At 34.0% G+C, this 12,405-nt stretch overlaps 2 protein-coding genes and 1 long non-coding RNA gene across 3 annotated transcripts; all 3 read left to right on the top strand.

The window, feature by feature from the left end:
• Positions 1 to 1,698: 1,698 nt before the first annotated feature.
• Positions 1,699 to 3,863, top strand: LOC108816195 (agamous-like MADS-box protein AGL18). Its single transcript, XM_056991127.1, has 8 exons — positions 1,699 to 2,150; positions 2,576 to 2,687; positions 2,768 to 2,823; positions 2,903 to 3,002; positions 3,090 to 3,131; positions 3,212 to 3,253; positions 3,335 to 3,486; positions 3,585 to 3,863. Exons 1-8 carry the CDS (start codon positions 1,969 to 1,971, stop codon positions 3,673 to 3,675), a joined length of 777 nt encoding a protein of 258 aa, XP_056847107.1. The 5' UTR covers positions 1,699 to 1,968; the 3' UTR covers positions 3,676 to 3,863.
• A 4,241-nt stretch (positions 3,864 to 8,104) lies between these two features.
• On the top strand, positions 8,105 to 9,901 carry LOC108816174 (uncharacterized). Its single transcript, XM_056990460.1, has one exon. The coding sequence runs from the start codon at positions 8,234 to 8,236 to the stop codon at positions 9,602 to 9,604; it is 1,371 nt and encodes a 456-aa protein (XP_056846440.1). The 5' UTR covers positions 8,105 to 8,233; the 3' UTR covers positions 9,605 to 9,901.
• Positions 9,902 to 10,240: 339 nt separating this feature from the next.
• LOC108811507 (uncharacterized) lies at positions 10,241 to 11,600 on the top strand. Its single transcript, XR_008936538.1, has 2 exons — positions 10,241 to 11,259; positions 11,336 to 11,600. It is a non-coding gene; the product is annotated as an uncharacterized LOC108811507 (long non-coding RNA).
• Positions 11,601 to 12,405: the final 805 nt, after the last annotated feature.

Here is a 12,405-nt window from a genome sequence, read left to right as displayed (position 1 = left end):
TCGCTAGAGTTCGAATCGTCATTATTGTATCTCCATTTTTTCGGAGGAAGTCACACGAATCACCTTCTTCTCACTTGTTCCCTTACGTTGTTTTTAGGTAAAACATGAAATGAAGAAAAAAAAAATACGGGTCCATGTGATTTCTGCATGGCCGTTTTGTCCCTCGTGCAAAAGACTCAGCCCCACAATAATTCGTTCCGCAAAACCCACTAATTTGCGGTCCTAGAAAATCTCGGCCTAATTCCGTTCCGCGACAATTTTTTACGGGCTACACCCGAAATCCAGGTCGATAGGTCCATGATTACCGTTTGTACCGAAATTTGCTGCAATAATGAGTTAGATAATTTTTTGTCTACAAATAGAGTTTAGATATACATCAATGTTGTTGACCAAAAAAAGATATACATCAATATTTGTTGGAAAAAAATGTACACGATACTCTATGTTTCTATCTATGAAAGATTTACATGTATTTAGCAAAAAAAAAAAGATTTACTTCGTATGTATATAAGAATATCGTGTAATCTTCTTATGTGTCCTTTTACAGTCATCCTCGAGTTTTTTTCTTCTCAAAACACATTTTATTTTAAGTTTGAGAAAAGAAAGTAAAATAATTGCATGTCATTACGACAAGTGGTTGGTTTTCTTATTTGATAGATTATTAAAAGAGTGAAAATCTTAAAGAAACAAAAAATAGTACTTCCCATTTTATTTTGGTTATACACATGGGAGGAAAAGGATGGAAATTGGGTTTTTGTACCATCAATTTTATTAATTTTTGCTTGAATTGTATATGTGTAAATATGAATAAATAAACTGTTATTTCTTGTTGTTGTATTTAAATTTGGTTCTAAATATACATATATATTTGTTTTGCTAAATCTAGTTCTAATAAATATTGTAATATAACCAGCCAGCGATTTATTATTTGCCAATATTAGTGCTTTCCTAATATTTGGATGGTTCCGAAATGCAATGTACGTTATTCTCTCTATATATTTTCGGTTACGATAGAAAGTCATCTTAGGAGGGAAATCTTCTTTTCCTATAAATATAACAAGATTCTGTTTTGGGTTGGGGAGGGTCGAGGGAAGTAATCCTCTTTCCGAGATTTTTAATATCCACCAAAGCATCAAAGCCACATCAACAAAAACAATGTCATTAATTTTGAATACCATCTTTAAATTAGATGAGGGTAAAGGATGGATTATAGTTTCAAAAGGAAAAAAAGAGAGCAAAACAATGAATTATTTATTACCTAATATTTCTTATTATATTTGGCATACAAAACATCTAAACCCAACACTATATAATATGACTACATGAGTGTTAAATATAAATTTAATATTGCCAATTAAATTTTGATCTTCAATAAAAAAATATTCGTGCCCCTTAATTTTCAGTTGACTATGATTAAAGCAGCTGATCAAAAATTTTATTTAAATACATCCCTTAATTTTGTATTTAATTATACCGTGATACACGGTCAACTTTTTCCGATAAATAGAAATTACTTTATTTGTAAACCTATAAATTTTAAATATCTTTTTGGTAGATTAAGTTTTAGAACCGTCATTAAAGCATGTGAACTACAGCAAACAGAAAAGAAAGCCCTAGCTATTAAATTTCTATGTATATATAACCAAAAAGTAAGAAAAGAGAAAGCAATTTACAGTAGGAGAAGAGAAGGCAAAGGAAACGAAACAAAGGCGTTATAAAAGGGAAAGTAAGTTCCTAAAAGAAGAAAACAGCCACTCACACGAAAGCAAAGCAAACCAAATATGGAACATTGCTACTTATAGTAACTCCCATCTTTTTATGCAATACCCTAATTCTAGCCTCCTCCTTTCCTAAACAAAACCCATTCCTAAATATATACAGAATAAAAAAAATATATAAATAGATATACAAAGCCTTACTACTTCATCCTCTGTTTTAGATTTTACAGAGCAGACCAGATTTTTGAAGATGGGGAGAGGAAGGATTGAGATTAAGAAGATTGAGAATGTGAACAGTCGTCAAGTCACTTTCTCCAAAAGACGGAACGGCTTGATGAAGAAGGCCAAAGAGCTTTCGATCCTCTGCGACGCGGAGGTTGCTCTCATCATCTTCTCCAGCACCGGCAAGGTTTACGATTTCTCCAGCGGCTGGTAAAACAATGATTCTCATGTTATTTTTTTGTTCTGGGTTCATTTGAGATTAGCAAAGTATGTTACTTTCTAGGTTTTGGTGGATAAATAAAGAGATTGAAAACAGAGCAAAGTGTTAAAACAGAGCAAATTACTTGTTCTGTCTTTCGGTTTAAGGACTTATCCTTGTAGAAATCGAGATTGTGTCTCTGTAATGTGGGTTAGTTGTGAGTTATAAACCCTAACTGTTGAAGAAAGTTACAATCTTGGTACTGATCTATGACTCTTAAGATTAGTAGACCCATAGACTAGTCTATTTGTTTCGTAAGTGGCGTGTTTATCTTGTCTTTAGTGAAGAAATTGAGAAAGTCTTATTGTGATTTTGGTGTTATGGTAGTGGCTTAAGCTAATGGAGAGTGTGTGTTTTTCTTTCAAATGTGTTGAAGTATGGAGCAAACTCTTTCGAGATATGGATACAATGCTGAAACGGCTGATCATAAACAAAGAGAACAACAACAGCTTTTGCTTTGTTCTTCTTCACATGAAAATGGTGTTGTGGTATGTGTGTCTATCTCTATAACTATAAGCAGTGGTCCTTTTGTATCCCCTTTTTCTTACATGGATTCGGTTGTTTGCAGTTGCGGAAAGATGAATCTATGAGGAGCGAACTTGAGAGACTTCAGCTTGCTATTGAGTATGTCTCTCTCTGTTAGAATAGTGTTAGCTTTGATTGCTCACTTTTGTTCATCTTTTGTATTTGTTCATGAGAGCAGGAGACTGAAGGGTAAGGAGCTTGAGGGTATGAGTTTCTCGGATCTTATTTCTCTTGAAAACCAGTTGAATGATAGCTTGCACAGTGTCAAGAATCAAAAGGTGGAGACAATTGAACAATTTTTATTCAAAATATTGAAATCCATCTGTGAATCATCTCTTGACTTGCAAAGTTTTGTTTTGGTTCAGACACAACTCTTGCTCAGCCAGGTGGAAAGATCCAGGTTACAGGTAACAACAAGCTTTTACTCCAATTGTTTTATCAATTCTTAAAAAATGTTAAATCTCACCATCTTTGTTATAATCATCAGGAGAGAAGGGCATTGGAAGAGAACCAACTCTTGCGCAAACAGGTAAAGATTTGTTATACCCTTACACTAGCTTACTCTGGTCTTCACCATGTATACCACATTCAAATCTAATTGTACCCTCAGGTAGAGATGTTGGGGAGAGGTTCATCAAGACCAAAAGGGTTGAGTGAAATACCTCAATTCTCTAGCCCACAAGCGGAGCACGAGAGCTCTTCTTCAGATGATGACGATAATGACAATGAGGACCACTATTCCGACACTTCCTTGCAGCTGGGGTAAGCTGCTAACAAAAGCTTTTCATTCTTTGTTTCAAGCTTTTTACTGTTTTGTTGACAAGAACTAAAACAGAACTTGTGGTTTTTGTCTTTCTTAGGTTGTCATGGTCGGGGTATTGTAGAAAGACAAAGAAACCTAAGATCGAATCACCCTGTGATAACTCTGGAAGTCAAGTGGCTTCTGGTTGATGGAATCAATGATTGTACTCCTAAGTATGGTGTTTAGTAGAGGTTTTATTGTGTATTCTCCTTGTTACTGGCTGTTCTTTTGGTTTTACATGGTATCAATTAGAGTTTGCTCTATGTTTTAGGTGAACCGTTTACCTTGAATCAAAAAAGGTTTGATTGATCAAATAACATCTGTTTTTAGTTCCCAACACAGCACTACATCTGTTTATTTTCAAAAATAAATTCTAGATTTAGAACACATCAGCGTCTCTATTTAAAGATGGACAATTAATCAGCAGAACAACAATTCAACACCTCTTAATCCAATGATTCCAATCTTTGCTTCTGCCTTAAGTAATACCATTTGGTATATACGAAGAAGCCCAATTTTATGCGTTGTATGAAGCCTTTTACCCCGTCTTGCCTTTTTCAAAGCCCACCCCAATATCTGTCGGCCATTAATGGGTTGTATAACGTGTTTTTTATCTTTTTAGATTTTGGGCTTTAAAATAGATCTAGGTTCAAATGTGTCATATGACCACCGACAAATCAAAGGGGTCGCCAACGGCTGGCTTGATGGTTTAGAAACAGTTCTGGACAGGCTACCCATGCAATAAATAAAATTATAGAAAAATTCTGATATATATTTTCACCAGAGAGTTTGACAAGCGGCAAAAGTACAAGTTGCTTTTATTTATCCTGTCAGTGAGTACAAGTCGTGATCATCGTTTTTTTTTCTTACTAGACAATAAAAATTGTTTAGATGATGAAATCGGTAGTTAAGGATTTTCAGAAATAGCCTCAGATTTACATTATACTTATTATGTTCCATAACCAAAAGTATAATGTAAATCTGAGACGATTTTTCTTTGAGGATTAAACTTTTGTTTACTAATCTCTATGAAGGTGATTGATAGAGACTGCTTAATTAATTGAACCACAATTGGACTCAAATCATTTACGACTATAATATAATTGTAAAACATTTGTTTTTGCTTGTTTGTTTGAATAATTGTTGGTTTGTTTCGTAGTGAATACAAAACCTTAAAAATTTTCGAAAATGAAATGATACATACTGTATACTAAAGGAAAAAAAAAATTGATAATAGACTAGTCGACACAAAATCTGGTGAGTGAGTGTGAAAATATACTTGCTTTGGTAAAGCACAAGTCCCGGCCTAAAACTGGAAATCTGCAGAAGAAGAGAAGCCACGTGTGAATGAGCTTCATCGGAAGGTTCCCGTGAGAATAGAGATCCACCGTCAACATTCAACACACACACACACACTTGTTCTCACGGGTTCCCAAACAAAAATCATATCACATTTGATTTTTTCATATCACATTTGATGTTTTAGGCAATTGCCTAATTTCTACATTTCTTTTAGTTTTTAAGCCAATTGACTCTTTTTCATATCACATTTGATTTTTTTTTTCTTAAATACAGTTTTCCCCAGTTATATTCAATACGACCCTTCATCATGTCTCAACCACCGATCACGGATTCTAGCTGTAATCAATGGGGCAGGTCTAATGAAATGGGCCTTTTACTAGAAGTACTAACTACCTTTCATCACGTATATTGTCATTAAAAGATTTTAAAAGATGATTATAATCCACAACTCTTAATAACTAATCTACTATCGATTGGCCAGCTTTGTTTTTAGCTTGGCATCGTGGTTTGTTTTCATTTTTATGGTAGATTATTCACTATTTAACAAATAGAAAATTCCTTAAAAATACACTGGTTAATTTATATTTACTAACAAAATACATAAATGATTTTGGATCCATGTTTAATACACGATCTGATTTTCGTTAGCTATTAAATACATAAATTCTTAAAATTTTCAGAATTTACACATTTTTTAGACGGTGTTAATCATATTTAACGGAAATGATGACGTTAGTGTTTAATTAAACATATATTAAATTGTGAAGAGAAAATTCTTTACACAAACAATTTTTATTTGATAATAAAATACACTAACTATTTTAGATCCACATTTTATACACGAACTAATTTTTGTTTTCCATTAAATATACAGATTTTTGAAGTTTTCAGATTTTACACATCGATTTAGACGATGTCAATTATGTTTAACATGATTTAGATGATGTCAATTATGTTTTATAAAAGTGAAGACGATGTTAGTGTTTAGTTAAACATGTGATCTTTTTCTTAAATTAATTCCTTAAAAATCCTTTTGATAGATTGTTAGCTTTCATTTTCATTACGCTTTCATCGTATATTTTTTTAATGAAATTTTAAATGTATTGATCATAGTAGATAGAATATATGTACAACCTAATTGATAACACTGAACTTATTTATCATAGTGTAAATGAACTTTGATTGAATCATTATCACTACATTCAAAGCAAAGAATAAAAATTAGAAATACATAACAATAAACTAATTCCAAAATCAGAAACTCGTTTAAAATTGCCTAGCTTTCTTCGCCCTTTTCACGACATGGAAATCAACTCCACTTCGAAGTGATATAAAGGGAAATCAAAGCGAAGAAAAAGAAAATGAACAGAGTTTGGAATAAAAGAGGTTGGAACAAATTAGGGTGCCAAATTCAAATTGAAAGTAACTTGAATTAGGGCTCAATCAATTTCAGAGTTTTTGGCTGAGAGTGAGCGTGTTTTTCACGGTTTAACCATGTGTTTAATTAAAACTAACATCATATTCTGTTAAACATAGTCGACGTCATCTAAATCATTGAGAAAAATCTGCAAATTTTTTTAAAAAATTGTATTTAATGAAAACAAAAATTATTTCGTGTATTAAATGGGGATCCAAAATAGTTCGTATATTTTATTAGAAAATAAAAATTATTTTGTATATTTTTAAGGAATTTTTTTCACAATTTAAATACGTGTTTAGTTAAAGACTAACGTCATCATCACTTCAAGTAAATATGATTAACACCATATAAAAAGATGTGTAAAATCTACGAATTTCAAAAGTTTATGTATTTAATAGACATAAAAAATAATTCGTGTATTTTATTAGTAAATAGAAATTAGTTAATGTATTTTTAAGGAATTTTCCTTTATCAAATTCAGAATTTATTTCATAGCTCTTTTAAATAAGGTGTTTCCAATTTTACTGTCTGGGAATACAACAATTTTTTGTCACTTTGATCAAACCAGGATAAATCACAATGTAAGAAACTTGATTTGGATACAAAAAGTAGTGGAGAATCACCATGAAGTTAAATAAATTTCATAAGAATTATGATGAAAAAAGTTATCACACTTTCAAATCAGGTGATTGCAGTTTTCATGTTTGAGAATACAACAACTTCTTCGTCACTCTGATCAAACATGATAAATCACGATGTAAAACTTTAATTAGCGACCAAAGAAATTAGTGGTAATAGTTAATTTTTCCTCATTTTTTAAATTTGACACCATTTATAAGAAACAAGAATATGTAATTCTTCTTTGTTTTTTAAATTTAACACTATTTATGAAGAATATTTTTCTTTAATATTTATTTTCATTTCTTTTAATTTAAGAAATCAGAGAGCAAAACAATTTCTTATTAAATTCGGAAAGAAACAACAGGGTATGAGTATTTTTATTATTTTGTTCATCTTCGTTCATTTTCTTATTATTCTTATTATTCGGTTACCTATTATTCCTGTTTAATAGTCAGTTTTCACTACTCACCATTCAACTATTTGGCTTTACTGTTTAATTGCATTATAACTGTCTAATTGTCAAATCAAACAGTGGAAGTAAATCCTTAGATGGTAACTGAAAAACAACACTAATTTAGTGACGATCTCGTTGGAAAAGGACATTTCATAAATGATAAATCATGTTTTTGATAACAAAATCGCTTCAAAGCATGCCAGAGTAGGGCAACCTCTAGAGTCAGCCTAGAGGATAAATCGCAGTGGATTAAGATATCCAAATTAACGACGCATATTCTTTACAACAATTATTAATATTTATTTAATATTTTACTAAAAAAAAATGGCTTCAAAAGTCCTAGGTAAATCCAAAAGTAATGTAATGGTTAAACCGGTCAAGGTAAACCACTTACGCCTCTCTAAAGTCTAAACTTTTCATCGTTTCGCATAGAGTAAGAACGGTCAAACTGTCTGTTTTATGAATATTAGGCACACCCTTTAATAACGCGTTTTAATCAAATTGTTACTATACATAATCAGAGACAATACGACTCTTTCTTTTAAAGGCTCGATACAATAAGAACATCTCTCTCTCATGATTCATGAAGTATGAGTTATTTTAGTAAAACATGTGATCATATTCATAGCTAATACTAAAAGGCTACATAATACATACATTTAATCACTGTAATTAATTATTCTGTAGGTGTTAAATTTTAAATCTCTTGATTATTCTACCAACATTTTTGTTTGTTTCCAAATAATTATCCGACCCGGGATAAACCGACCCGGCCATCATTTTCTTCACTACCAACAATAATATTGATGCAAAATCTTAAAAAGGCTAATTCGAGAAGAAAGCGAATGCTCTTCTCAGCCTCAGCCTGTCGTCACCACTAACCACAGAAACTCCTCGAGAGAGATAGATAATGGGATTGATATCATCAGTGAAAGAGACAAAGAACAGCGGAAGAGGATTGGGTTTCCTCTTAGTCTTCTTCCCTGACCACAACGACCTCTCTCCTTCTTCATCTCCGGAAACGAAGACGACTCTCTTCCGCACCAGATCTTCCCGCCTTCTCCTTTCCAAAGCCCAATCCACAATCTCAATCTGCATTCTCCTCCTCTTCCTCACCCTCTTCCTCTTCACTTTCTCCACCTTCGAACCTTCGTCTCCCCGTTCGCACCGTCGCTTTCTCCTCACTCGCACAGTCTCCGTCGCCAAAACTCGACGTCTCGCTCTACAGAGGATGGGCACTCTGTTTCTGAGAGGAACCAAATGCATGCACGGTTTAGTCGTCGCTCATATCCCTTCCGACACGGCGGACGAAGATCTCCGCCTCTTCATGCGGTTGCTTCACCGCTCCGGAGTCACTTCCCGATCCGACGTCGTTTTACTCTTTAATTCTCCTTCTTCCGCTACTAGACTCACCAACCTGGTGGAGGAAGAGAACGACTCGTTCTTGAAACTCGTCGAAGTTCACCGCACTTCAAACTCCTCTCACCAAAACGACTCCGTTTTGGGATTCAACCTAACGCGTTTCATGAAGAAGCAGTCGAAGAAGGATATCTCTGAGCCTATATGGGGGAAGAGGATCCACCGAGTCAACGATTCCGCATCGAACGAGTCGACCGAGTTGACTCACGGCTCTGTCGTGGGCTTCGACGTGACCGAGTTAGACCCGGAGAACTCGCTGTCCGGTTTTATCGAGCACGTGCCGATAAGCTTGAGGAGGTGGGCGTGTTACCCGATGCTGCTAGGACGAGTCAGACGCAACTACAAGCACGTGATGCTCGTTGACGCAAAGACTTCACTGTTCGTTGGTGACCCGTTAACCCGGGTTCGTAACCGGAGCCCCGAGTCGGTTCTCTTCTTCTCCTCTTCAAACTCTAAGCACAGCAACAAGAAAGGCTCCGAGATCAACCCGGCGGTTTTGTTAGGAGGAGCGAAGGGAGTGAGGAGGCTATCGAGCGCAATGCACACTGAGATCGTGAGAGTGGCAATGCAGCAGCAGCAGCAGCAGCACAAGAGAAAGAGCTTTGTGTCGGAATCTGTCGTGCTGAGTCAACTTGTTGGGAATGTTCATATGACGAAGAACATTGAAGTGATTGGTCCGAGTGAGTCGATAGCGGAAGCTAGTTCGGTCACTGAGTTGAGTACGAGAAACTCGGCGGTTGCGTCGGTAAAGAGTCATGATATAATACAACGTGGTAGTAGTAATCGTCTTGATATTATGGCGATTATTATGAAACGTATTTGTTCCTTTGAGTTAGATTCTTCTGTCTATAGTTACTGTTAGCATCAGTGTTTTTAAAACCGGACCGGCGAGCGAACCGGAAATATTTTGGGTCACGGGTCATTGTGGTTCGACCTGGTTCGACCGGGGTCGATTAGATTAAACTGAATTTATTATTTTATAAATATTATATATATTTTTTCAAAAAATAGTCATAATGTTTAGAAAACTTTCAAAAATAACAAATTGAAATGTGATAAAAATAATAAAAAATTAATAGTTCAAATCTAAAGTCAATAGGAAAAAAAACATTTAAAGTTTATTCTTCAAATCTTTGTCCTTCTAAATCTTCATCACCTATAAAAATTATATACAATCTTCATCACCTATAAAAATTATATACACATTAGTTACAAAACTCTATTTTGGTTGCAATTTGTGACAAACAAAATAGTATATATGTTAAAAAGGGAGAAAAAATAATTATTTTATTAACAAAATTTTGATTTTTATACGAACCAGGGTTTCGTCGGTTCGTTGGGTCACTCGGTTCCCGGGTTTTTAGCGGTTCAACATGGGGTTTTAACCGGTTCAACTTTAGTTGGGTTTTGACATTAAACCAACCCGGATAGGTGTCCGGTTCGCGGTTGAACCCGGTCCGACCGCCGGTCCGGTCCGGGTTTAACAACACTGGTTAGCATTATTATTATTTTTGGAAATAAAAAGAGGAAAAAATACAAATGAAAAGAGTATAGGAATATTTTTTATATGTATATATTTTTTGTACACATTTAAAATTTGTTATGGTCTTAGATTTTTTATTCTCTTTTCTTTTCCTTTCCTGATGTTTATTTATGTCCACGTTCTACATTCATTATCGTTTTTTGGTCCTCTTCAGATATTCATAAAAACCGGAAAATAAGAGTATTTTGCGTTTTTATATTAAAAATGTCGGTAATGCACCATTTTTATATAAATTAGGATATATTCAATATCATTTTTGCCAAGGATATATTCATGTCTTCTGTGTATATCTCTTAATGGTTCTCCTACTCTTGTTTTGTGTGGTATATTCATATCTATATATAATAGCAAACCTAATTTTGTTCTACTATGACATCAGCATTTTTTATAGAAAAAAAAAATTATAATCGAACGGCTGAGTTTGTATTAATTTGATGATCTAATGGCTATAGTATTGTGTTTGTAAAATAGACTTACGTCAGCAATTTTTTCGCGAATCGTTTCTTTTATCGTCTACTCCCAAGCCACCCTTCGCACAAATCTTTTACAGTCGCGTCCTTTAACAAGTTGCACCTATTAACAAGATTATATATTGAAATTTATAGTCTTCCTTTTCACATCTAATCATGGGCATCATCATAATTCATCGTCTCAACATTTATATGATCTTTGATTTTACTGTCGCCAAATCTCGTCAGTTATTTGTTTTAATCAATTATTTGAATGACTAAGTCTTTGTTTCTACTGGAGTTATGAGATATATGGGTAGTAAAGTTACGGATTTGTGTGATTGATTGTTCGTTACGAGAGATTTAATCGATTCGGTTTGTGCTGTTGAATGGAGATGATGATTGATTTGCTTTTGGTTTGTGTCTGCAGTTCATAAACAGAGGGATATTGTTCCTTTGGATGTTAACGATGATACTAATGATTATTCCGATGAGGATGATGTGCAACCTGTTTTTGATTTAAAGGTTCTTACTTTCCTTTGTAGAATCTATTGTCTGATTATTTGCGATACTTACCTTTCAGTTTCTGTTGCTTTGGCAGTTTGGCTTGTAGGGTGTGTGGATGATGATGAAGATACAGAAGAGGAAGGTCCTGTTCGTTTCGTGATCTGGATGCAGCATCCAGACGCGGCATCCGAACGCAGTAATTGGATGCAGCAATCAGATGTTGTTCGTTCGCGAATCTGAAATATTTGGATTATGCATCTGGAAACTGTATCCGGATACAGTTATGTTCGTTTTGTATTTCTGTATTTTGTATCTGGATGAGTTTTATATCAAATGACCAAAAACTCCTTATCTTCTCTTTTGGTCTAAAAATTCAGTTTTTTCATGTTTTAGCTTGTAAAAAGTTATGTTTCACTGCAAATAAAAAATACATAAATAAAAATAAATATCAAATTCAATTTTTCATGTTTTATAACATTCAAAATAACAATAATAAACATTAAACTTAAAACTCAAAGTCTTGAAATAAAAAATAAAAATAAAAATTCAAAATCTTGACTCAAAACTCAAAGACTGAAACACTCAAATCTTCAAGTCTGAACAATAGTAAACATAATCCTTGACTTCAAGAAGATCTTCAAATGTCTTGAACACTCAAACCTGAAACAAGTACATATCACACATCCTTAAGAGATCAAACGTGGAGCTAAAAGAGGCATTACAAACGTAGAAACATGAGATGCGAGAGAAAGACAGAGATGAGAATAAACATGAGATGCGAGAGAGAGAGAGACAGAGATGAGAATAAAAACCTGGAAGAAGTAACTGCTTGAGACAACCTCTTCATATGCTAATATGGAAGGCGACTTCCTCTTGCTATCCTATCAGTGATTACACTCAACTAAATGCTAACTAAATGTAACACAGAAACACCAAAATAGTGTGTTGAGAATGACTTACATCATTTCCAGGGACAGTTGCCATTGAAGCTTGAGAGGCGAGCCTGCAAAATAGTGTGAGCTTGAGAAGAGAGCCTGCAAAAAAAGACAGAAAAGGAACAAAGTTTAAGTACTTTAAGATGAAAACTAAACAAGAAGCAACCACTAGTTAATAACCAGAATAAAAGTATAAAAAAATAGAGTTAACCAGATCAGACCACAATAC

This window comes from Raphanus sativus, chromosome 7, assembly GCF_000801105.2.
Source record: "Raphanus sativus cultivar WK10039 chromosome 7, ASM80110v3, whole genome shotgun sequence".
In the NCBI taxonomy this organism is placed as follows: Eukaryota; Viridiplantae; Streptophyta; class Magnoliopsida; order Brassicales; family Brassicaceae; genus Raphanus; species Raphanus sativus.
Note: the sequence above shows the minus strand (reverse complement) of the source record. Positions and strands in the feature narration are given on the sequence as shown.